The 24,811-nt window shown below is 44.9% G+C and overlaps 5 protein-coding genes across 5 annotated transcripts; 3 read left to right on the forward strand and 2 right to left on the reverse strand.

Moving 5' to 3' along the window:
• LOC8062340 (probable calcium-binding protein CML31) lies at nucleotides 2,433-3,471 on the reverse strand. The gene has a single exon (XM_002459072.2). It carries the CDS (start codon nucleotides 3,216-3,218, stop codon nucleotides 2,712-2,714), a length of 507 nt encoding a protein of 168 aa, XP_002459117.1. The 5' UTR covers nucleotides 3,219-3,471; the 3' UTR covers nucleotides 2,433-2,711.
• Nucleotides 5,444-5,857, reverse strand: LOC8062341 (putative calcium-binding protein CML23). The gene has a single exon (XM_002459073.1). The coding sequence runs from the start codon at nucleotides 5,855-5,857 to the stop codon at nucleotides 5,444-5,446; it is 414 nt and encodes a 137-aa protein (XP_002459118.1).
• On the forward strand, nucleotides 7,060-7,740 carry LOC8062342 (putative calcium-binding protein CML19). The gene has a single exon (XM_002456907.2). The coding sequence runs from the start codon at nucleotides 7,165-7,167 to the stop codon at nucleotides 7,627-7,629; it is 465 nt and encodes a 154-aa protein (XP_002456952.1). The 5' UTR covers nucleotides 7,060-7,164; the 3' UTR covers nucleotides 7,630-7,740.
• LOC8077376 lies at nucleotides 11,654-12,966 on the forward strand. The gene is made up of 4 exons (XM_002456909.2): nucleotides 11,654-11,788; nucleotides 11,985-12,186; nucleotides 12,316-12,388; nucleotides 12,485-12,966. Exons 1-4 carry the CDS (start codon nucleotides 11,704-11,706, stop codon nucleotides 12,734-12,736), a joined length of 612 nt encoding a protein of 203 aa, XP_002456954.2. The 5' UTR covers nucleotides 11,654-11,703; the 3' UTR covers nucleotides 12,737-12,966.
• LOC8077377 (protein CLT1, chloroplastic) lies at nucleotides 16,298-23,042 on the forward strand. The gene is made up of 10 exons (XM_002456910.2): nucleotides 16,298-17,023; nucleotides 18,331-18,476; nucleotides 18,771-18,808; nucleotides 18,895-19,010; nucleotides 19,738-19,837; nucleotides 19,927-19,962; nucleotides 20,081-20,131; nucleotides 20,211-20,331; nucleotides 20,739-20,864; nucleotides 22,217-23,042. Exons 1-10 carry the CDS (start codon nucleotides 16,593-16,595, stop codon nucleotides 22,384-22,386), a joined length of 1,335 nt encoding a protein of 444 aa, XP_002456955.1. The 5' UTR covers nucleotides 16,298-16,592; the 3' UTR covers nucleotides 22,387-23,042.

Genomic DNA, 24,811 nt, shown 5'->3' on the forward strand with positions numbered 1-24,811 from the left:
ATTGTATTTTTTTAATATTATGTATTTAATCAAACTTTTACTTTAAACTATTTCAGTATTACCAAAAACTGAGATGTGTATTCTTTCTTGGGGAATATGTTCGTCCACTTGCTTGGCGAACCGTGTTTCCATAGAACACGATGAAAAAAAGGCCCAAAGCCCAAAGGTGGTGGGCCATTCTTGGGGCCTCCTACATCAGCCCACCGCGGAGCAACAAAGAAAACCGTGCATGATCCGTCACTTCGTAATATGTTGCAGGCTCTTCGCTATGCTAGCATAGTCTATCCATGAGAGCGAAGGAAAAAAATAAGTATAGTAAAAATGAGGGGAAATAACAACAAATGCGCATAGACAGATTTTTCAAACATTGGAAACTACTACGGGGTCTGCTTTTGCTTTGTCTAGCATAATCACCACCTTACAGCTGCAGGAATCGCCTTCTAGCAATAATTACCGTGTGAAGCAGACCTACTCGATGGTTTCATACTTAAATAAAGGTGGAAAAGGTACTCTAGCTCACTCCCTACAATCGAGTTTGCTATAGGAAACTAATCTAAACCAGAACATTCAGTGAAACCAGTTCATTTTACCAAAATCAGCACGGCCTAAAATAAAACATATCTTGACCAGAACCGTTTCAACCGAGACCACTAGCAAGCACCACACACACCTACTCTCAGTCCAGTCACCAACTGCTGGTACCGATGATTCGGTCATCCGTTTTACTCTCAGTCCAGTCACCAACTGCTGGTACCGATGATTCGGTCATCCGTGACACTTGGGCCTTGTTTAGTTCCGAAAAGTAAAAAGTTTTCGGTACTGTAGCACTTTCGTTTGTTTGTGACAAATATTATCCAATTATGGACTAACTAGTATCAAAAGATTCGTCTCGTGATTTACAGATAAACTGTGTAATTAGTTTTTGTTTTCGTCTATATTTAATGTTTCATGCATTTGCCACAAGATTCGATGTGACGGAGAATCTTGAAAACTTTTTGGTTTTCAGGGTGAACTAAACAAGGCCTTGACACCGCCGCCGCGCGACCGCCGCGTTGCCGAAAAGATTAGCTCTTGCACCACACACACACGGGCCCGGCGGCCCACCGCCGACCACGCGGGAACTCCGGGGAGTTGGGCTGCGTCATCACAGGCGGGAACTGGACTGTTAGAGCATCTCCAACAATTTGGCAAAACCACTTGGCAAATTTAGTTTTTTGGCAAAACCACAAAAAACCTCCTCCAACAATTTGGCAAAAGCACTTGGCAAATTGCCAAGCTTGGCAAAAGTAGCCTCTCATGGCGCATATTTGCGCGCTGCTGATCGCTTGGCATCGCTGTTTTTCGTCCTTCTCCCCTTCTCCCGCGCGCGCGAAAGCCGCCCAGACTTCCTTTTCCCGCGGGCGCGAAAGGAAAGCCGCTCGCCCTTCCTTTTCCTTCACTTTGTTTGCGCCGCCGCCGAGAGGAGCCGTCGCGGGGAGAAGGAGCGCCGTGTCGCAAGGAGCCGTCGCGGGGAGAAGGAGCGCCGCCGTCGTACAGGTATGTTCTTCCCCATCGTACTCCTACCGCTGCCGCTTCCTCTTCCACCCGCTCGTGCCGCCGCCGCAAGAGCATCTCAACTCCGCCTCGAGCGCCCCACCCGCCGGTTGCAGCCATGGTGAGATCTCCCTTGTTCTTACCCTCACGCTTGTTGCATCTCCGCTACGCTGCAGGCATTGATTTGGCTGCACGGGATCTCTTCCTTGGCATGCTGGCTGCTTGGAGAAGATGGAGTTCGATGGAAGGAAAGATGGCCTGGATCGATGGAGGAAGAAGGGGCAACGGCAGAAAGAAGGGGCGGCGGCATGCGAAGCGGCGCAGGGGAGTCGCGGCCCTGTACGTCGAAGGGTTAGGTGAACCCTTCATCTCCCTCACACCAGAGACCGGTCCTGCAAAAAAATTAAGACATGTGGGCCATTTATTTTAAATTTGCCAAGTCCAAATGCCAACTTGTTGGAGAAAGCCTATTTTTTCACTAGGCATTTGGGTTTGAGACTTGGCAAAAGTAGAGATTTGCCAAGTGATATTTGACAAATTGTTGGAGATGCTCTGTTTCCGTTTGGGCCGCGTCATTAATGATGCTCCGATCCGTTGGCGCGATGGCTGAAGCTGATGCTGATCACCTTCCTTCGTAGCTCGCTTTCCTTCTGGTTTCGGCGGATTGTTGACCGCGGGCAGCACCAGGTTAGAGACGACGTGAAAATGTCAGGTGCACACGACACGACGACAGACTTACCTACGCATTGTTCTAGACTCCATGTACTGTACAGACTTTGAAGTTTGAACTTTCAAGAACGCTACAAATTCAATACTTGTTTTAGATAGTGACAAATCAAATAAACAATGGGCAATTCAGCTTCACAAGGGAAGGTGTACCAGTACTGTCTGAAAAGCCATGAATAAAAGTACCGTTGCTGCCGATTTATTATGAGAGAAAAAACACTGCTAACCGGTACAAATAGTACGACAAGGAACGGCAGTGCACGCTGAACATATATACGAACGAATAACAAGTATGCACATCACATAGCTAACAACAATCCTAGCTAGCTGCAACACTAATAACTTACAGAATTTCATACGCAAACAACGAATTAACCAAATAAATAATGAATGAATGATCGATGAAGCAACCCCATATGTTATGAACACCCTGCGATCATCATCAAGCACCATCACGCGGCGTTCATCATGATCTTGAACTCGTCGAAGCTGAGCACGCCGTCACCATCGAGGTCAAACCTGCAGATCATGGCGCGGCACTCGTCGACGTCCTGGTGCTCGCCGAGCCTAGCGAGCATCCGCCGGAGGCTAGCGGGTGTGATACACCCGGCCTCCACATTATTCTCGGTCTCGGAGTACATGCCGAACGCCTGGCGCAGGCCCCGGTGCCGGTCCTCCTCGCCGGCGTCCTGCTGCAGGCGCGCCACGAGCCCCGCGAACTCGGCGGCGTCCAGCAGCCCGTCGCCGTCCGCGTCCGCCTCCGCCACCAGCGCCTCGGCTTCCTCCGCCGACACCGCCGCCTCGGCCCCCAGCGTCGCCCGCATGCACTCGCGTAGCTCGGACGCCGAGATCCGCCCGTCCGCGTCCGCGTCGAACGCCGCGAACAACGACCCCAGCTCGCTGCGGCTGCCGATGCTGATGCTGATGCTGCAAGACGACGGCGGCGCGGCGACAACCATCCTCGACGATCGGTGTGTCTTTGCTGAGATATATTATGCGATGGTCAAGTGGTCGATCGAGTCGGTGGTGCTGGCTGTGCTAGCTTTAATTGCTGTGCTAGAGCTAGGTGCATGCTGCGAACCATGGTGTTGCGTAGTATATATATAGCACACTCCATTAATGAGGGGACGCGGCATTTGGAAGCTTCACGGCATGGCGGGAGAGCGCCAGAAGAGAGACGAAGACGATGCCGTGTGGCGTCGTGGACCGAGGAAGGGCGGGCGGGGCGGGGCGGGGCGAGGCGGCGATGGACCCGAATAGAAATAGATACGAGTACCGAGTACGTGTACCCGGACGGACCAGAGAGTGGACTGGGGCCCACAAAAAAGAGGGGCCAGAAATTGGAGTGAAACCGTGGGTAGAAATTCCGTGGCGTATACGACGACGTTTCAGCGTGCGCGCAGCGGAGCGGGTGGCTGGACTGGAGGAGCTCACGCAGAAGAATCGCCGGATGTTCCGACGTTGACGTACGTTATTGGCAGTCGAGTCGGTCCGCGCCGGTGGCTTTCTCTCATCGATTCGTCGCACAGGTAGGAGGACTACGGCGCTCCGCGTCCTGGCCAAGCCGCCGCCCGTCCTCCCAGACTCACGGGAGAGCCAGGCCGCGCACTTTTTATTTTTCGTTATAATTTATTTATTTACGTTTCCATAAGATTTGTTTTAGTATTAATATAAACTTATTCACGGAAAACTACTTCTTTCATTCTAAATTATAGAATATTTTGAATTTTTTTAGATGTTTCTATTATTCAAAAGCGCTGTGATTTAAGCAACTCTAACAGCTTGGCTAAAATTAGTAGCCAGATTTTATTGTTTAGCTATTTTGTAAAATAGAAAACTTGTTAAAAAAGAAGAGATCCACAATAGTCTTGTTATTTTACAAAATCAGGTATCAAGTGTCTGTGGTTGGCTATATATGGCCACCAAAAATTAAAAAATAGTCAACTTACTATTTTACAAAATCAGATAGCACATTTGTTGGAGCTTACTTTTTATTATACAAATGCTAAAATAGCCACTACAACAAAAATAGCCAAGCTGTTGGAGTTGCTCTTAGAACAAGTTATACACATAAGTTTTTTTTTGGTGCTATTATAACATCTTTTGGTGAAACTTGTCTGCAAATAATTTTGCAAAAAAAAAATAGTTCCTTCTGTTTTTTTGTACGGACCCTCTTTTTTTTTTGGCACAGTTTAGTTCCCGAACGCTTTTTGCAAAAAGGAAAAAAAATGCATGGCTTTTTCTAACAAGCTTTAAGTTTTTTTATGGATAAAACATAAAACACAAAATAGAGTGTAGGAACAAATAAGGATGTCATTGAAAAAGAGAATAAGATAAAACAAACGGGAACTGGAATGAAGAATATCTTATTCTTACCACAAACAACAATTGTTGGGCTGTTAATTCAAGTGCTGTTTGTTATCTCACGGAGTACTATTTACTATTGATTTGTTAATCTCAAGAGAAAAAGCTACTTGTGCCACGCAAATACCAAGCGCAGGTTAATGTTCCAAATAGTCCTCTAATGGTCTCCAATAAGATCTTTTATTAGTACGTGTAACATTCTATTTTTGTGTGACTTTGATTCGAATGGTAAACGAGGGAATTCGTAGGCACGCGCGCCAGCGTTTGAAAGATTGATCAGAAGCCAGTCCGTAGTAACCAAGCTCTTTTTTTTTTTGAAGTAAATTGAACCAAGCTCTTTCGTCATGGACGGACGTTCGTTCAACTAAAACTCAGCGCGTGTGTGAATTTTAAAATGTAAGTTCCGTGAAAAAGGTTCTAGATTCCGCGGGGCAGCTGACGTCAAGCCCACATGTATGGTGACGTAGATGTTAGTAAATCCTTGTTACCCCCGGTTTGTCATCCACTCCTGATTGCATGCTTTTTTGCATTGCACATGCTACGTAATTCACGCTCGCGCAACTTGTTTTTTTAGTATAATTTTGTCACTGCTTACGATAGGGTGCCTTCGGATGATGATGTTTGAGCTTTTGCCCATGCTGAATTCATATCGCAACTTGGTGATAAGCAAAAACCACGTTCGCGTTGACAAACAAAAACAATAAATAAATGACATGTTTAGATCACGGTCTCCTAGACAGCTTCTGGACCAGTAGCCCATTCTGGCCCCATCGGCCCATCGGGCTTCTAGTAACGCTGGCCCATCATCACGAGTCATGAGCTATGCTATCATCATAGTCCTGAACTCGTCGAAGCTGAGCACGCCGTCGCCGTCCATGTCGAAGCGGCAGATGATGGCCTGGCACTCGGCGATGTCCCGGCGCACGCCGAGCCTGGCCAGGACCAGCTTTAGGCTCAGCGGCGTGATGCACCCGGCGCCCTCCATCTCGTACATCCCGAACGTCTCCCGCAGCCACCTGCGCTCGTCGTTGTCCTCCTCCTCTCCGGCGGCCTCCGCCTGCTCCCCCGCCAGCTCATCCTTCTCGTCGAGCGGCCCGCCGTCGCCGCCAATTTTCACTGCTGATGTCACGAGCGCGCCCACGTCCTCGTCCGACGCGTCCCGCATGCAGAGGCAGAGCCCCCGCAGCTCGGACGCCGCCGAGACCTCGCCGTCGCGGCCGAACGACGCCAGCATTGTTTCTATTTGGTTGGGCTCTTGACCAGCTGGATCGGTAGCTCAATCGCGCCTGGTGAGTGGTGACTGACCGAGAGATCATCTGCGTCAGGATTTATAGTCAGCTACTAGTAGCTGGGACTGCTTGGAAGGATTATCCATGTTCAGTAGTAATCAGTTACTTAGTAGCATCGTGTACCTTTCTTAGGGAATAATTAAAAGGAAGTAAGCATTTTTTGACTGGAAAAGTGACACGGCGGTTTTCAATTATGTGCTGCGTTGAACGGATTGGTTTCCAATCATTGGACCCTACTGGTATTTGTTTGGTCAAACAGCTTACTGACAGTGGCTGGAGTTCTTGCACGCCGGCCGGCCGTATCAGACTGGCTGGCGTCCCAATTTTAAATCCGGCTGTGACGTTCTCCGGCCAGCTCCTCTTCTCGTCCTCCTCCCTAGCGTACTACAGTACAGTAATTGCGCGCAGAACTACGTTACAGATAGGCGAACTATCATACTGCTTACAGCTCACCTGGTTGTCTGCTTGCCTGTAAAAAAAAATGGCATTGCATAGTGCAGCTTTGGCCAGGCGTTCTGAATTTCTGATAACATGACCAACTGTACTTAATATAACAGCATAAGTTCCTGATGATATATTGAAGCATTCCACCTAATCATTCCATGAATAAGTTGGTCAGTTCGTTAGGATCACAGAACATTCTGTGTGAAATTAAACCATAAAACGAGAAGAAGACCAAACAGAGCGAACGAAGCAGCACAAACTCAAAGCAAGATCAGGAATTTATCAACGCCGGCCGGCCGGCCGGCCGGCCGGCTAGCTTAGCTGCTGAACAAATCATTTGTTTTTACAAGTGAAACTGCGGAACAAGCTATTATTATATGCAACATTCTAGAGACGTCAGACTCTCACCGGCCCGGAGCAGCTGACGAGGTCCCTATCTGTTGGAATCGGCTGCAGCTATTCTGCTCTCAGCAATTGACTATTGCAAAGAAAGACCCAACCCATGGTGCTGCCGTGCTGGTGCTACGCCAAGAAAATTTCTTGGCACTGTCAGGTAGTGACCCGTTCCTCTCCATCAGGCACTCGTTTATGCCTTGAATGTATCAACACGAACTCGCCATTGGCACGCATGCATGATTGCAGCTCATACATCTATATATATCTGCAAGAACCGAGTGCCTGATCGCGGCATTGCAGTTGCAGACAGACCAGATCAGCAAAGGCAAAGTTCCCGATAGTCAGACGCGTTGCTTGCCTGAAAAGGAAACTAAAACCAATCGCTGAACCTTGCCAAGGTTGAAGAAGATCAATGGCGGTGTACGCATCATCCGAGTTCAGCCGCGTGTTCTCAGCGCTAGACCGGGACGGCGACGGCAAGCTATCGGCGACCGAGCTGCGCCTCTTCATGAAGGCGGCGCTGGGCGAGGACGTGTCGTCGGAGGAGGCGGACCGCCTGGTGGCGTCTGCAGACGCCGACGGCGACGGGCTGCTGAGCCAGGAGGAGCTCCTGGCGCTGGCGCTGGCGGGAACGGCGGCGGAGGAGGAGGAGGAGGAGGAGGAGGGAGGCGAGCGGCGCCGGGAGCTCAGGGAGGCGTTCGGGATGTACGCCATGGAAGGCCAAGGGTGCATCACGCCGCTGAGCCTGAAGCAGATGCTCTCCAGGCTCGGCTCGCACCAGGACATTGATGAGTGCAGGGCCATGATCTGCAGGTTCGACCTCAACGGCGACGGGGTGCTCAGCTTTGAGGAATTCAAGGTCATGATGGATGCATAGCGTATTAGCAGATTGTATTGAGTGTGATGATTTACTTATTGGTGCTTGTTTTGTTTAGTGTCCTAATTCAAATGTCAATTATACTAGTTTTTGTGTCAGATCATATATGATAAACGAAATTGTTTGTATGTATATATTTGGCCATTCTTTTTAAAAAAATTCTGTTTTTTTTAACACACCCCTGCTGTCACAATGTGATGTTCTATTTTATTTTTTATTGTATATTCGAACTACTAGTTACCACCACATGTGCGTCACGTGTTTATCAGGAAAAAAACAGTAACCATCATATTAATCGAGGCTTATGCCCCCTTCCCAAATGGAGAATAAGAACGACAACGAGACCTTCATTGTGGAGGCGACGTGTATCTCTTGGACTCTTCCCAGTTCCTAGGAAAAATAACTGACTCAGATTGTCTTTATTTCCCATTCTCTTCTGCAAACCAGATCAATGGTAGAGTTAGGCAGCATGTGAAGCTAGCTAGCTTTGGCCTAGTTAAGCAGCGTAGGAAATGGATAATGATAGTTTTCGGTTGTTGACAACCGTTACTAAAATAGCCTCATTCAGCTGCCTAAACAAGACCGGTAAAAGAAGAAGAAGATACTCGTATAAGGATCAAACTCGCGTATCACTCACGGCGTGCCATGTTAAAACGGAATCCACCTGTTTTTGGCCTAGGTAGCAGGCTAGTTTGACCAATGACATTTCGGGGTAAAGTTTTTTATGTTTTTAAGGGTAAATGCTAGCTCTCGCTCTCACATACATTAGATTCTTCACATTGAAAAATGTACAAACATATATCTCTTAATGCAGTTTTGTTTTAAGCTATATGTTTGTACACTTTTCAATGCGAATTCAATGGATAAGAGAGTAAGAGCACGTGCCTTAAAGGCAGGAAAAACCGTGTTCCATTTCGTTCTCCAAAAGCAGCCTGCTTGTTCCATACGTACTTATTTTTTGAAACAATCTTGTTTCATACTTCCCATGCATGCCGCCTGTCAACAGCAACCGATGAACAACAAGTTCAGTCCTTTTTTTCACGAACGGCAACAAGTTCAGTCGTCCTTGCCGGCACGGATCCTGCATGCGCATGTATAAATTCCATGCGTGAACGCGAACTCCTCACAGTCATCGCAATGGCACCAGTCGGCAGTAGCAGTCTCCGATCGATCTCTTCTTCTCCCGTGTTTCTGCAGCAGCATATATGGATCATCAGGCGGCGGCGGCGGCGGCGGCGGGGGAGTAGCGCGCACGGCACGGCAGTCGGCACGCACTACACTAGTGGATTCAATTCAATATGGCATGCAAGAAGGGGATCCCGATCACGATTCACGAATGGCAGCGGATCGCAGCAACAAATCTACAAGATTTTACATGCATGCTGCATGCATGGAGGCCGGCCTTTGGTGTGCATTGCATTCCCCCTGCATGCAAGATAAGATTGGCAACGCATTTACTCTGCATGGAAACCAGATTTAGCTAAGGGACGCCGCGTCGAGAGCGCGGCCGATGACAGCGACCGGATTAAATCGGTTTCGAGCCCCCGCATAATCCCCTGCCCCCCGGCCGCTTGATTTGCTCCTCCTCCCTCCCTCTACAAAAAGCCATTCCTTCCTAGTTCCTACACACCTCAGCAAAAATATCCATACATCCATCACAACAGAACGCACCCGACCCGACACAGAGCACGCACGTGCAGGTTCAGCGGCGGCGCCGACGGCGAGCGGCGAAGCAATGGCGCCGGTCATCCTGGAGATGGACGTCCACTGCCTTCGATGCGCGCGCAAGATCCGCAAGGCTGTCCGCAACATGCACGGTACGTAGTACTAGGTGCTCCTGCTGGCCTGCCTGCTGTCGTTGTTCTACATGCGCAGAGGTGTCTATCAGCTGAATCGAACAAGAGGTCGTCGTCTGACATGCATGGCTTGGTGTGCAAATATGCAGGGGTGGAGGACGTGCGGGTGTCGGTGGACTCGGGCCTGGTGGTGGTCAAGGGCGCGTCCCTCGACGCGTCGCTGCTCAGGTGGCGGATCCAGTCCAGGACGGGGAAGCCAGTGGCCGTCGTCAGCGACGGCGGCGGCGCGGCGGCGGAGGAGCCGCCTGCCGGGCAGATGGTGCACTTGGGCCCGACGCCGCCGCCGCTGGGCTACTCGTACTCGTACCCGTACGGCGGGTACGGCGGCGGCTGGCCGGCGCCGCCCGCGCTCCAGTACGTGCCCGGCGGCAACGTGCTCCCGTACGACGCGCGCCAGTACGCGATGATGATGGCGAACGACGCGCCGCCGTGCTACCGCGACGACGGCCCCAGCGGCTGCTGCACCATGCAGTGATGATGGACCGGATCGTAGGGCGGCGTCGGCGGCGTACGGTTGGGCGGAGCCAGTTTTTGTCATGCTCATCACGTCACGTACTGCAACTGCATGCACTCTAGATTATCCTTCCTACAATTATACGTATTACCTAGCCTGCTGTTTCCAGTTTCCCGTGGATTCGTCTAGGAGTCATGTCTTTTTCTGTCAGTGTGTTTAGGATGAGTTAGAACATAGGGACTCTCGGCGCTACTGGAATACGACTATTTAACGCAAAAGCATGGGATTTGCTATATTTGCCTGAAATATAATAGTTTTTCAGTCACAGTGATAACTATTACTAGCATTCTCTCATGTAATCAACACAGTGACTGCTACTACCATGTTCCCTTAAGAGTCAGATGCATCGCCTGGACGTTCAGGCGTCTGAAAGCAAGGAGAAGTGCAAAAACATATATATTTCTGTTTCCAAGAGATTCCCATATTTTATTTTCCAAAATATGGTAGTATTTGTCAACTCTTAAATTAGTATAAGGAAAAAATTAAAAAAAGAAGTTATTTCCAAGAGTTTGCTATATTTTTATTTTAATTTTTTTTCTCGGTATTTTTTTTCCTACGACCCAGTCTTATATTTTATATCAGGACTCTCAATTTGTTTCTGTATGCGTTTAAGTCCTTCCACACGAAATCTTTCTCTCTTTTGTTTTTCTCACATGAAATTATGTCTTTCTTTCTGCTTACTAGATGGGCCGAAAAACTCCAGATGCGCGCTCGGAAGAAATTTGTTGAGAGGTTAGAAAAGATGGGGAGGGAAGATACCAAACTATTAGAGAGAGTTTTTTCTTATTTTACCAAAAAATTAAGGACGGAAAAGCCGGATGACAAGTTGTTGGTGATGCTCTTACTTGTGAATTTTCAATCACACTCTATATCTAAATGGTTCAAATTAGGCGGTTTAGACGTTTGCATTATACCAGTAAACTACAGTTCCATATTAAAACTATATATGTGCCTTGAGACATGCATGCATCCAATTGCACAATAAACACATTTAAATCACATTTAAACACACCATTCAAACTATTGTTTTACTACTTCAGCCATTTAAATAAATTTTGGTTTATTTACCATTTAGGCCTAAACTACAAAAAAAAAAGATTGGATCAAAATATTTGGTCCTTTGACCCAAGTCGGACCTGACGCATTGGCGGATGGGCTATTTCTTGTCTGTTTTTTGGTTTTTTTCCCCACTTTGGACTATTTTTTTCGGATTTGATCAGGCTACTAGTCAGGGGTCTTTTCGGGTTGGTCCGGTCGGCAGCCCATGAAGAGGTCTACCCACAATTTATTGATTACTTGTATAACCCATGAACAGTTTTAGTGTTTACGCCATATATAGAACTTGTCAGATTTGTTTACTTTATGTTTTTTTTTTCTTGCGGTGTAAACGAGGTGGCAAACAATGGGCACTACAGCTAACCTGAGGTATATAACCTAAGATTTCTAGCTAGCCCCGGATATTCAGGACCTTGCGTACGTGCATTATTCTTTGTCCAAATGCTTGCAGTACGTGGAGTTATCACATATGTAGGTTCTCGCAGAGGTTAGCAAGCAGATTCCCGTATTCTCGCAGCCTTTATTTGGCTTGCCTTCTGGGCTTCTGGGCTTGCTTAGTGTACAGGCAATGCCATTGTCTATGTCCTACTCAACAAGGAACAAGCTAGGTTGGCAGCCTGACGTGTATATAGACGTAACCTATGTCCTATGAATATGATCACAAGTAGTAGACCAGGCAGTTTCTGCGTTTCATCAGGGATGGAACAAGAAAACATTGAGGCCAAGCAACAAGGTACCTACGCTGAACTACTACCATGCATTTTGATCATGTTCGCGCGTTCTTGCAATCTTGCTTTACAGTATATACGTACCTTGCAATGCAAATAATAATGCTATTTGTTTTCTGTTTGCAAATTACTACCAGCATGTTTGATGCATTAATTATCTTACTCGAACGATAGTGACGAGGTTTCGTTGATTTTTTATAGGTGGAGATGCGAGCGAGATCTCCCAAAACCAAAAGGGCGTCGCTGAAAAGGGTGAGGCTGAGGCAGCTGAAGTCTCAAACCGCGCAAATCCGCCTAGCGACGCGGAGAAGCTTATTGCGTTCATGGAAGATCACTATGACGACGTCGTTGCCCGCGTGCAATCCTTCGATGAATTTTACCACGCCATTTTCGAGCTCATCGAGTAAGTGTGCATGGAAGAAACCAGCTGCACTGATTCGTTGTCGACTGCACTGCATGCATAGCCCACATAATTCTTGTTCGTTTGATCTCACGCGCATTGGCCGCCCTGAACATATACGCATTTGTGCAGAATGTTCTGCGAGGAACGTGGGCAGCTGCAGTACAGGATAGCAGAGAAGAAAACCCTCGAGGAAGCATATAACGTACGTGTTCATCTCTTTTTTTTCCCCCATCTGCCGTGACAGGAGCAGCAGCTGCTGCTGGCCGTGCTGAATTTATTTATATGTAATGTAATGCAGAAGCACCACAGGTCGGATGGGAATGTGACGAAGGAGGAGTTCGATGCGATGAGCAGGGAGGTGGTGACGGGCGGCAGCTTCAGGGTGGGCAAGGCGAGCGTGGAGCTGGGGATGCTGCTGTTCGGCGCCCCGGCGTGCGCGCTGCTGGCCAAGAGGATCCTGCCGGGGCTGGGCTGGCTGTCGGACGACGTCGTCGTGCCCCTCGCCACCTCCGGCTCCGTCGCCTACCTCATCAAGTCCAAGAGGCTGTGAAAGAGCTCTGTTCCATCTGGCCGTCAGAAGACACAAGGCCGTGGACGGAGAGACCAATAGTTGGAAAGACATGTGAGAGTACTATGCACATGTGGAGTGGATAGGACCCGTTCATAGTAGCTGATCTGATCGTAACAAACAAAGAACCAGACGCCTGATCGAATCATAGCAGTTCCTTTAATAATAAAACTAATAATCGCCATGAATGAACCAACCAGCCATGCGCTGTGTTTGTGTTTGCTTTCGCCTCCATAGAAAAAAGAGCTAAGAAAAGGGAAGGAAGGAAGGAATCGGAGGAAACGAGAGTGAGTGGCACGGATGAGGCAGGACAAATTCCGGATACGCGCAGGTAGGTAGCACGATGGAGAGAGCAGAGCACCCGCGCGGCGACCGCGACGTGGAGTGGAATAGCGGATAGAGTCCAGAAACGGCTGGGCACGCCTCACAAGACAAACACGTAGTACGTCGCGGCGCCCTCTGCTGCAGCTCGACCGTGACCTGCGTGAATCGCTCGCCGGGCGCCGACCCGACCCGGCCGTTGGCCAGTGGGGGACGGACCACACCAGGCCACTGGCCACATGTCGCCGACGCCGACGGGGCAGTCTCGGCACGCACTGCGTTACCAGTAGCAGTGTGCAATTCTGCTGCCGCTGTCCTGGACCCGCCGGAACAAGGACACGGAACGGAAGAGAGCCCACCAGATAGCGAGCGTGTGCCGCCCGCCTGTACTACCCCGTAAGGTGCGTGCCGCCTCGTGGCCTCTCGTTGTCGACCAAAAGATGAGCGGGCCTGCTGCGCCTCCCCTCCCGGCTGGCGTCGCATGGTTCTGCCTGCTTGGCCGTCGTCTGCTGCTGCACCAAAAGACATGTGGGCAAATCTCTCTCTGCAACGTGCTCGCCACCGGCCGAGGCTTGGTACCAATTCCACTGTCACTTCCCGTGGATATTTTCCATCCACTGTCTTGTGGACTGGGTGAATTCATTTCAAGAGGCAGCGCAAATTTCCTGATTTTAATAAATCATGACAGAAAATATTGTTCACTGATTTGTTACAAAAGAAAAATACTACTTATTAATTGATAAATTCGCCTGATAGCTCAAGTGAACAGGCTCTCTATTTGAAGCCAACACTGGAGAGACGAGACGACCCCCTTTTCTATGAAACAAATGGAACTCAGGCCTTGTGTAGTTCCTAAAATTTTTCAAGATTTTCCATCACATCAAATCTTACGGCTTATGCATGAAACATTAAATATAGATAAAAAAAAGATAACTAATTGTACAGTTTACCTAAAATTTGCGAGCCGAATCTTTTGAGCCTAGTTAATATATAATTATATAATAATTATTAAATAAAAAATAAAAGTTTTACAGTGGCGAAATCTAGAAATTTTCACGAACTAAACAACACCTCAGCTCATTCCATTCCATGCACCCGGTGTATCACATGAAAAAAAGGCATTTCTACCTACTGCTACTAGATACCTGGGGTGGTACCTTTTCTATGATGACTGGACCAGTGGCCAGGAAGGAATGGAGCGTGAGTGAGCAAATAGTTGCGCAGAGGGCTAAAGGTCTCGAAAATTGCTATTTCGACCCTAACAGAGTGGGGAGTGGCAGTGCCAAACTTCGAGTGGACTATAGCTTTGTTTAGTTCACTCCGAAAACAAAAAACTTTTCAAGATTTCTCGTCACATCAAATTTTACGGTATATGTATGGAGCACTAGATATAGACGAAAATAAAAACTAATTGCACAGTTTACCTGTAAATCACGAGATGACTCTTTTAAGCCTAGTTACTCTATGATTGGACAATGTTTGTCAAATAAAAACAAAAGTGCTACAGTCCTGAAAACCAAAAAATTTTCATAACTAAACAAGACCTATAAGAAGTCAACACTGCATTGGATACTTTTTTTTTAGAATTAGAAGGAGCAAGAAGCTCTTACTGTAATTTATTAAATAAAGAAATGACAAAAAGAGAGTTTACAAAAAAAGAGAGAAACACAGAGAGAAGAGGAGGAATCAAGAGACAGAAAAGAGGGAAAAATCATGAAAATTACAAATGAGACTGAATCTATGATTGATAGGGATAATCCTTGCTTTTGTATGAACGAGCAGACAAGAATGACGAGTTGTTTAGTTTTCAAAAAAATTTAAGGATACCTATCACATCGAATCTTTAAACGTATGTATGGACATTAAATATAAATAAAAATAAAAACTAATTGCACAGTTTGCCTGTAATTTACGAGATGGATCTTTTAAGTCTATGGTTGGACAATAATAATCAAATACAAACAACAGTGCTACGGTAGCTAAAGCAAAAAAAATTCACGAACTAAACAAGACCTGAAGATGAGAGCAAAAGGAACATTCACTTGGATTCTCCAAATCTCAATTATATGAAGGATTGAGAGGTTGTCTGTGCATGTAAAGTTCAGAGTCCAACAACGGTTCTTGACAAATGGGCAATAAACAGCAGATGCATTGTTGTTTCTTCATAGTGTTGTTGATAGAGGACACAATTGTAATTATCTAGGTATACATTTTTTTTTCCTTCTCAACATGTTTATTGTACATAACCTGTCCCAGCAATACTAGCCAAAAGTTACTTTGGCAAGAGGTTTTCCAAAGCCTTTTGAATATTTGGTTAGCTTTTGAGTATGACATGTGAGTAATTTATAGGCTTTTGCGCAAAAAAAAAAGGTTTTGGAAGAAGAGAAGTTTGAGGATCCTTAGATGTAAGTCCAACTGTTATTCGTGGGAGAGAGGATTATTGAAGAAAATTCATCCTCCAGCACTTGTGTCGATGAAAGGCTTCCAAGGATTTAGTTTGTATCATATATTATTATTTTATAAAGATTTATGAGATTAGTACATATACCATGAAAATATAATTGATGAAGAACCTAATGTTGGTATTATAAATATTATTATTTTATTATATAATTTTGGTCAAACTTAGGACGTTTTGACTCTTCAAAATTTTTAGAGTGACTTATAATTTATGATGGATTACCTAAGTAACAATAATTTACTAGTTAGAACAAACATCCTAATTTTGGTCAAATTTAGGATATTTTGACTATCTAATAGTTAGCTAATATAACTATGAGCTATATTAGCAGCTAATAGACTCAAACATGATCTAAGATTGTTAGTCCTATCCATCAGACGACTGGTAATCGATAATCGACGGTGTGTTGGCATGACACCAAACACGTTTTAGAATTATGCAAGTGTTATGTAGAAGTACTCTACAATGCTATTGTCAAAGTCTGCTCGTTGGTTTGAAAAGTTATGATTAAAATAATATTCACTGATTTATTATGAGAAAAAAATACTGTTAACCAATAGAAAAAGTAGACAAGTGAACGAATTTATTTACATCGGAAGGAAGAAAAGGGGGAAAAACCATCCGGCCACGTGTGGAAATAAAAAAATATCCAAGGACCTGAGCGCAATATCGAAACTGACCTTAATCGAAACTGCCAAAATTGAAACAGAACAAAGAAACTTTTGCTCTCCAATAGGCTCGCGTGGCCGCGCCGCCCCCGCCACCCACCCACCAAAAACCAAAAGTAAACGAGCACTAGAACGGGACAGTACGGGACGCGACGCAAGCAGCAGCAGCAGAGGCGAAGCACAACAGCACGACCCGCCTCCGCCTCCGCCCGGGAATCTTCCTCCTCCCTCCCCTCACCACTCCATTCCTTCCATAGTTCCGCCGCCGGCCCGCCGCCACCGGTCACCACCAGCGCATATAAAAAACCAGCAGCGATTGCGCCATCCCAACGCGCAGGCAGGCCGTCCCGTACCGGCTCCTCCCACCCACCCCGCGACCCCGCCGGCGATGGCGCCGTCCCCCGTCACGTGCCGCCCCTCCGCGGCGCGGCACCGCACGCTGCTGCTCCGCGCCCCCGCGCCGTTCGCTGCCGACAGAGCGGCGCTGGGCCCAGCACTGCCGCTGCCGCTGCGGAGGAGCGAGGCGCTGGTGCTGGCGGCCACACGCCCGAGGGGGATCGCAGCGGACCCGTGGACATCGGCGCGCGCATGGACGAGACTGAGTCTGGACAGGGGAAGGAGGGACGCGGCGAGTTGCGCGGCGGCGGGGCAGGTCGCGGGGAGCAGCAGCGCGGGCGTCGGGAGGAGCGCTGGGATGGAGGTGGTCATCGCCGCCGCCGCGGTCGTCGCCATGGGCACGGGGAACCGTGTCCTCTACAAGCTCGCGCTCGTGCCACTCCGGGAGTACCCTTTCTTCCTGGCGCAGTTCGCCACGTTCGGGTGCGTCCGTGCGCCTTCTCCTCTCTCTCCCTCCTCGTTTCGTTTGCTGCGCCCGCATTGATCGGTCGTCGTCGTAGTAGATGGCGCAGGCGCTGTGCTGCTGGCTGCTGCTGTGCCCGATCGGATCGAGCGGTGTCGCTTGGACCTCGAAGCTTGAACAGTAGAGATTCGTCGTCTCCGTCAAGCCGTTCGCTGTCGTGGATGGTGAATCATTTTCTGGTTGGGGTCCCACGTGTCTCGTGGAATAAAATAACTGGGCGAGATTTTTTTGGTTGTTGCTAATTCTGGATGCCGTCCTGCGACTGCAAGCTGCCGTGTTTTTTCCCCCTGGTGCCAGATAGGCTACAGAAATAGCATCAGAAAGTATTACTGTGCTCTTGTTGTTATGCATCAATACCTAGCGAGCCAGCGAGCACCACTGCACCAGCATGAATCTCAGTCTGGTAGCACAGAGCATAACACTCAAAATATAAAATGAGCCAGTGAGCAACATCATGCATCAGTCAGTCAGGTAGCATAGAGCACAACACTTATAAGTAAATATAAAATGGATAATTGCTTATATTACAATTTATGATATGCTGAAATCTGGGTATATGCTTTTGTTTGTTGAGTGAAGCAGTAGTACACTGCACAGTGCACACCTCACTTCTGCAATGCCATTTGACATTTCTCACATTAAGTTTTCTCATATGACTGGTATAATATATATAGCCTCCATCAACATGGTGTTGTTTTATATTAGACACAATATACAATATCAATCGTGCTGCAATAATCCTATTTCTTTTTTGAGGAAGCAATAATCCTATTTCTTGACTAATTCTTTATGGTATTTAACATGCATAACATTGTCTGCATAGCTAAACTGCATCGCTGGCCTTTGTTGAGTAGGGCTTGTTTAGATACTAGGGCTAATTGCTAGCTAGCTAAAAATTAGCTCTAGTGCATCCAAACATGAGGGCTAATTTTTTAGCCAAGTTTTCAACAAGTTGTTAACCAACCATTGCTAATTTATAGCCCCAACTAGTAACTAGCCATGTGTCTCTAAACTGGCCCTAAATACCAATACTTCTCATGGTTGTGAGGCTGTTAGCTTGTTACTCTGCAGTTAGATTCTATTGGAACCAAGACACTATTATATCAAAGGAAAAGACATCAGATCAATTATCGACTTGCTTTTCGATCCTGTTATAGTTTAATATCATGCATTTTGCAAATTAGTTGAAATTATCTTTTCTATGAAACTCTGTTTGAACAACTTTTTGGTTTCTGATAACATGATCTGAATCTTCTAATTTTGGCAGATATGTAGTTGTCTATTTCTCGATCCTGTATCTTCGATATCAAGCGGGCATTGTCACCAATGAGATGCTGTCTCTACCACAGAAACCTTTTCTAGCTGTAGGACTCTTAGAGGCTTTTGGAGCAGCAGCAGGGATGGCAGCTGGAGGTAATTTTCTCAAGACCAGATTCATCTTCTTTTTTTGTGGCCAAGTAATGACTGAAGCAACACCTGTCTACCTGCTCTTAGAGATTTTCTATAACATATGCCACTCAATGTGCATAATAAGCTAGGAAAATTATTGTTCGATTTTAGGCTAACAGTTCCACACCTTCACTTGTACTTCTGTACTGATGCTTTTGAGTTTGGTTGGGTAGTTTGTTCGTGAAAGTAAGTGTACTTGACATGAACTATATGAAGCTTCTCCTCACAGTTTTATTTGTTTCGTTTTTTTCGGCGTAGCTGTTCTTTCTGGGGCTTCAATACCAATACTGTCACAGGTTATGAGCACTATCAGTGTTATATTTCAATCTTTGTTTAATCAGATCTAATCACATGCTTTAATTTCTTTATTACTTTTTTGCAGACCTATCTTGTCTGGCAGCTTATTTTATCTGCTATTTTCTTGAAGAGGCGCTATAGAATTAATGAGATAGCAGGATGCTTTCTAGTGGCCATTGGTGTCACAATAACTGTAGCAAGGTAAGTAATCTCTTGATGAGCTCGTGTGGGTCTCTAAGCATCCAGTGAAGCTGCTGAGTGTATTTTCACAGCTATATCCATAAATTGTGTTCCTCTTTCTGATGATGCCATCTTAAAGGGTGCTTGAACAAGCCTTCTGTTAAATCCAGAAGATAAGAACTTGAGTAAATAGATTTGTATCATTAGTTGGGAATGTTTACAATATTGTTTTTATGCTCCAGAAATCGTCAATATCTCACAAACCATGTGGTGGGTGTTCATGTGCCCCCATCTGGTGGCATGTGTGTTACAGTACAAAATACTTCATTAATTGCTATGTTTCTGCTGCTGGAGAATAAAACGTCACACATGCTATAAAAATAATCTTTCACCCATATCTCCTGCGCATGGAGGATTTGATACTATGTTTCAGCAAAGTATCATCTTTGACATATGCAATGCTTCTTTGTTGTTCATTGCAATAGGGTTAGAGACTAGCATTTGGGGTTAAGGAATTGTGTTATGGCTTACAGTTTCAGCGAAGGATCATTTTGGAAACATTAATTTACTTGTCACTGCCGTAGTGAGAGAATAGCATTTGGAATTAAGGAACTGTGTGGCAGCAGCATGAGCAAGCTGTGTCAAGTTATATTGTCAAATGTCAAACCAGAAGTCTTCCTTTTGATTCAGATATGTCTTGCTTTGACGGGAATACGATTTAACATGAATCTTACTTTGGCATGTGCAGTGGATCTGGTACTGGTGCTTCATTTAAAAGTACTGGAATTTTATGGCCGCTGCTAATGATAATATCGTTCTTTCTTCAAGCTGCTGATACAGTATTGAAGGTAGCAAGTCTATTTTAATAAATCAGTTACCTAACCACAGCGCTTTAGCTGCCAGTTTCACCTGATCCAACTAAAGTTTATTGTTGCAGGAAATAATATTTAGAGATGCTTCTAAGAAATTGAAGGTAATTACTTCCCCCCATTATTTACCATGATATGTAGAGCTTTCATTAGTCAAATCTTCATAGCGATTCATCTCTGTCGCACCCTTTTCTTAATTCAATACTCTTCTTTTGTTTCTAGTGTGGCTCAGTTGATCTTTTTGTTGTCAATTCATATGGCTCTGCTTATCAAGTAAGAATATGATCCTATTGTCAAATACTTTGGATGCAGTATATATACATCCATAATAATTAGCAAATTACCATTTCAGGCTCTTTTTATGTGTCTCTTGCTGCCTTTCCTGTCAAAGTTATGGGGAGTTCCATTCCATGTGTTACCAACGTACATTAAAGATGGTGCAGCCTGCTTCTTAAATATGGGATCAATATCTGGTATTGCTATTTTTTCTAGTCCTTTTTTTTTAAAAAAAAATCTTTGCCTTTGTAAGGTAAATGCAGATCATGATATTTCTTAAAATTGAATTTTATCATTTACGTTCAGTTTCTGAAGTTTCCACCATTCTGTTGGTGCTTAATAACTAGTCTCACCTGCTTGTTTGAGTTGAACTTTTTAAGAAGGTGAGAATTCATAGTTGTAGTTACTGTACAATAGGTCCTAAAGAATGTATTCACAGCAGCAATGTTCAGTAAGGTGTTTCTTTACTAATTACTACCATGTTATTCTTTCGAATTCTGATTCATTTTGAATTTCCACATTAGCATATAATTGGTATTTCTTTATTATAAAAAGGAATCATATTAAGCAAGCATCTTACTTATTAAACTTCGGAACTGTGCAGGTTGTGAAGGGGCACCGCTACTACCACTACTATTTGTGTTGGTTAACATGGGATACAATATATCATTACTACACCTACTAAAGATCTCCTCGGCAGTCATATCTTCCTTGGCTTCTACATTCTCAGGTTTTCATACTGTCTTCAGTGCACCATCCCATTTACTTACACCAGCGGCTAGCACATCAAACTTTTCAAGTTTTGTGCTTAGGTTTCATTTTAACTTCACAATGTCTCAATTTTATGGTAAGGTGCACATCTGAATGTTTTGAAGAAGGGATTGCTGTCATACCACAGGAGAAAACACTTAACTAAAGTACCACTGAGTGTTCCATTGATATGTGGGATGGGTTCATTTTGGGACACCGATTGCACAAATAGCATTAATGTATCCACCATAGTTGAACTGGTTTAAAAATTAAAATTGTTTTACACAGTTTATTGAATATTATCTAGCCTTTTATTGTGAAACCTTTATTTCAACCATACACAAGCTAATACTTATGAAGTCCCAATTGACAAATGATTGCTTTGGTTTGATTAACTATTATGGTCGGCCTTCCTTTAGTGGGAGAAGAAAACTGGTTGCAGTGCTTGTGTGTTCTTGCATGGAATGGTGGGTAATTGCTATACATAAATCTTCTATAGATAGTGAGATACTGAGATGGAATATAATGCTATATTATGCAACACCTATCAGGGTATGATACTATGACCAAAGCATCATGTTTTTAAATAAGATGAATAAGCACCTTAGCTGCAACTTAGTAGATTATTCTGGTACACTCTCAACTACAACCAGAAAGGACAATGATATGGCTGATAGTGAATTAGTGATAGGACTTCAAATGGATGAGTTACAGAGAACACAGATGTATTAACTTTATTTTTGTGCTTGTTTAGCAGACTACCATACAGACTAAGTGACTAACCTTGCCAACAAATCATGGACCTGCTTATTCCTATCAATTGGATACTATCAAATAGTTTACAATCTTCTTCATTGTTGGGTATTTTCTGTTCATGATGACAACATTAATTGAATTATATCATTTAGTAACAAAGTGAAAAAAAAAACTGTTTTTTATTCCTATCAATAGGACACTAACAAGTAGTTTTAGCCTTCTTCATTGTTGGGTGCTTCCTGTTCATGCTGCCAGCAGTAAGTTGAATTATATCATTTAGGAACCAAATGAAAAACTTTTGAGCCTTTGACAGTTCAGAAGCTGTCCTAGAGCAGAACCAACATTCATTTTATAATTATGCTTTTGCTGCTACCACGTACAGAGCAGTCATTGAATTATATCATCGAAGAACAAAGTGAAAAACTTTTGAGCCTTTGACAGTTCACAAGCTGGCCTAGAGAAGAAAACCAACATTCCTTTTATAACTATGCTTGTTGCTGCTACCACGTGCAGAGCACTCAAGTAAGTTGTAGCATGATATATGAACTGATCATGAATGATGGTTTTCTCGTGCAGTTCCACTGTCCATCTATGCATTCACCCTACCACTGCCGTATATTGGTGTGGCATCATCTCTGCCACCTGGCTTTGTTGCGGGTGCAGCTGTACTCACCGCCGGCTTACTACTATACAGCCTACCACAGGCGCAACATTATGGAAATTCTTTCCACAACAAAAATGACTAGTTAGCATTCATTTCTTCATTGGTTTATCACCCTTCACTCCAAGATGGTGCGTCATCTGGGCTTGAAAGGTAGAACAGAAGTTCTCCTGAGGGCTACCTGACTGTTGTATGTTGTATATGATACATATCATATATATACTCCCACCTATAAAGGCGAGGAAATAGCATATGGATATATTGGGAATAAAGATTGAGAAGAGGAATAAGTACCTGGCAGTTACTGAGTGAAGGTTGGAGAAGAGCATGCACAGTGGTGAGACGGGAAGAGAACCAGGGAGAAGAGCAGGAGCATCATCACCACAGGGACGAAGAGAAGGAACAGCGGTGGTGGCGGAAGTGGTGGCAGCACCAATGGCAGGCACAGGAGGATCACTGTCGCCACCAGCAACATCATCAGTTCTCCCTTGCTTATCGTCGACGCCACCGCCCGCGCTGTGATGGAACTTCTGCCTCCCCCAATGGCTGCCCGGCTCCAGTTTTTTTTTTTTCTAAGCTTTCATGTTCTGTTGTGAGGAATTTGTTGTATGTGAGAAAAATGTTGTACCCAATGGAGGAACTGGTAAGCTATATATGGCCAGCTTTAAGCAGCAGGCCAGATGGGGTGTTTTGGCTTGTGTGTCCTTGTGACTGGGCATGTTTGATCCTTTTCTGCTTCCAGTTCCAGTACAAAGACTGCACTGACTGGTTGAGGGACCCGGGACCGTTTCTTTCTGGGACGTCGAGGAATCCCTTGGTGCGCTGGGCTGCGGTGGTCGGTCTGGGGAGAGCGAGATGGGGGACAGGGCTTTATGCCTACCTGCTGCTGACGGATTTGCAAAACCAGCGATAGTCTGACCCGCAAATTCGAATTTGTTTTCCCCATCCGGCTCACCGCTCACAGTTGAAGTGATAGTGATTCTTCTATATGATGCGCTAGTACTATCTTGAGTGTGTTGAATTAAGCCTGTCCATGAAAACCAATTTTCGTTTCTGCTGACGGATTTGCAAAACCAGCGGTAATCTGATCCTCAAAGTCAAATTTGTTTTTGGCATCCGGCTCACGGATCTAAAGTGCTAGTGATTCTTTCTATATGATGTGCTAGTATTACCTAAGTGTGTTGAATTAAGCGGCATAGTATCCTGTCCATCAAAACCAATTTTCGTTTCTATAGAACTAGAGGAGTGGTACGATAAGAGCAACTGCAAAAGTTTTTTTATATTTTTTATTAATAGGAATAAAGATTTTTGGTAAAAAAACTTTTGCAACTGATTCAAATAAATCTTAAAATATTCTTGTTCTATGTTTCTGGTTTCTTGCTCGCTAAAGATAGAGGGTGGAGCTAACTCTCAAAAATGCTAAACAAGATAAAAGAAAAGTTTTGTATGGCGGAGAAACATAGAGAATGATTTTTTTTATTAGAATGACTCTACGAATGAGAATTTAGAGGGTGAATTTAAGAAAGTTTTAAAAATGCCCTAAAGCACAGACTCTGAGATTTGCAATATCTTCTTGTTATTCCGACTGTCTTGAATTAGGCCTTATTTAGATGCACACGAAAATCCAAAAAAATAAATAAAATTCTCCATCACATTGAATCTTGTGGCACATGCACGGAGCATTAAATATATATAATTTTTTTAATTGCACAGTTTATCTATAAATCGCGAGATAAATCTTTTAAACCTAGTTAGTCTATGATTGAACAATGTTTGTCAAATACAAACGAAAGTGCTACAGTATCAAAATCCAAAAAAAATAGATCTAAACAAGGGCTTAGTATGACTCTATGATCAATTTTAGATAGAAATTAATGTCAATAGATTCGTATAGAAAAATACTTACTTATATGACTATGATTCTTAGTCACGAAAATGAAATCACATGTAGTGGTGGAGTAGAAACTACTTTGGGTGCTGTTTTTTTTCCCTCGTGGGGCCCCTCCATTTTAAGGCTCATTTGGAACATAGAATTGGAGAAATGCAGGAATAAGAGAAACGCAGGGATATGATAGGATTGCATGTGTAAAACTAAGGATTGGAAAACATAGGAAACTTTACTGGAGTTGTTGTTTGGATGGACACAGGAAGATTGTAGGAATAGCAACCTTAGGAAATATATCCTTTCATGTATCAACTAGTAGGCAAGCTAGCTTCCTCCCTGCCACATGCATTATTTCCGTACGGAGTACTAGTTGGTCCAGTCATTCTTCTCTGCGTAATCTTGCTTTTATCTCTAACTTGCCTTGGACCTTGGGAAAAAAAGGGTCCAAACTGGATGTTTGTTTTCCTACGTTTCACCTAGGGAATCGATGACAGAATTCTTTCTTCCAAATTTCCTGCGGCTGATCAATCCTATGAACCAAAGGAGGCTACAGTGACATTTCCTATGGAAATCAGAATCCTACATTTCTCCTGTTTGATCCAATTAGGCCCTTAGTCTGAGGTCT

This window comes from Sorghum bicolor, chromosome 3 (genome assembly GCF_000003195.3).
Source record: "Sorghum bicolor cultivar BTx623 chromosome 3, Sorghum_bicolor_NCBIv3, whole genome shotgun sequence".
Classification (NCBI taxonomy): Eukaryota; Viridiplantae; Streptophyta; class Magnoliopsida; order Poales; family Poaceae; genus Sorghum; species Sorghum bicolor.

Excerpts from the sequence above, each read along its gene's own strand:
- LOC8077377 (XM_002456910.2), top strand. The coding sequence starts at position 16,593 with ATGGCGCCGTCCCCCGTCACGTGCCGCCCCTCCGCGGCGCGGCACCGC. Across the intron at positions 17,024-18,330 it reads GCGCAGTTCGCCACGTTCGG|ATATGTAGTTGTCTATTTCT; the intron begins GTGCGTCCGTGC and ends TAATTTTGGCAG. Across the intron at positions 19,838-19,926 it reads CTGCTGATACAGTATTGAAG|GAAATAATATTTAGAGATGC; the intron begins GTAGCAAGTCTA and ends TTATTGTTGCAG.
- LOC8062340 (XM_002459072.2), bottom strand. The coding sequence starts at position 3,218 with ATGGTTGTCGCCGCGCCGCCGTCGTCTTGCAGCATCAGCATCAGCATC.
- LOC8062342 (XM_002456907.2), top strand. The coding sequence starts at position 7,165 with ATGGCGGTGTACGCATCATCCGAGTTCAGCCGCGTGTTCTCAGCGCTA.
- LOC8062341 (XM_002459073.1), bottom strand. The coding sequence starts at position 5,857 with ATGCTGGCGTCGTTCGGCCGCGACGGCGAGGTCTCGGCGGCGTCCGAG.
- LOC8077376 (XM_002456909.2), top strand. The coding sequence starts at position 11,704 with ATGAATATGATCACAAGTAGTAGACCAGGCAGTTTCTGCGTTTCATCA. Across the intron at positions 12,187-12,315 it reads GCCATTTTCGAGCTCATCGA|AATGTTCTGCGAGGAACGTG; the intron begins GTAAGTGTGCAT and ends GCATTTGTGCAG. Across the intron at positions 12,389-12,484 it reads CCCTCGAGGAAGCATATAAC|AAGCACCACAGGTCGGATGG; the intron begins GTACGTGTTCAT and ends AATGTAATGCAG.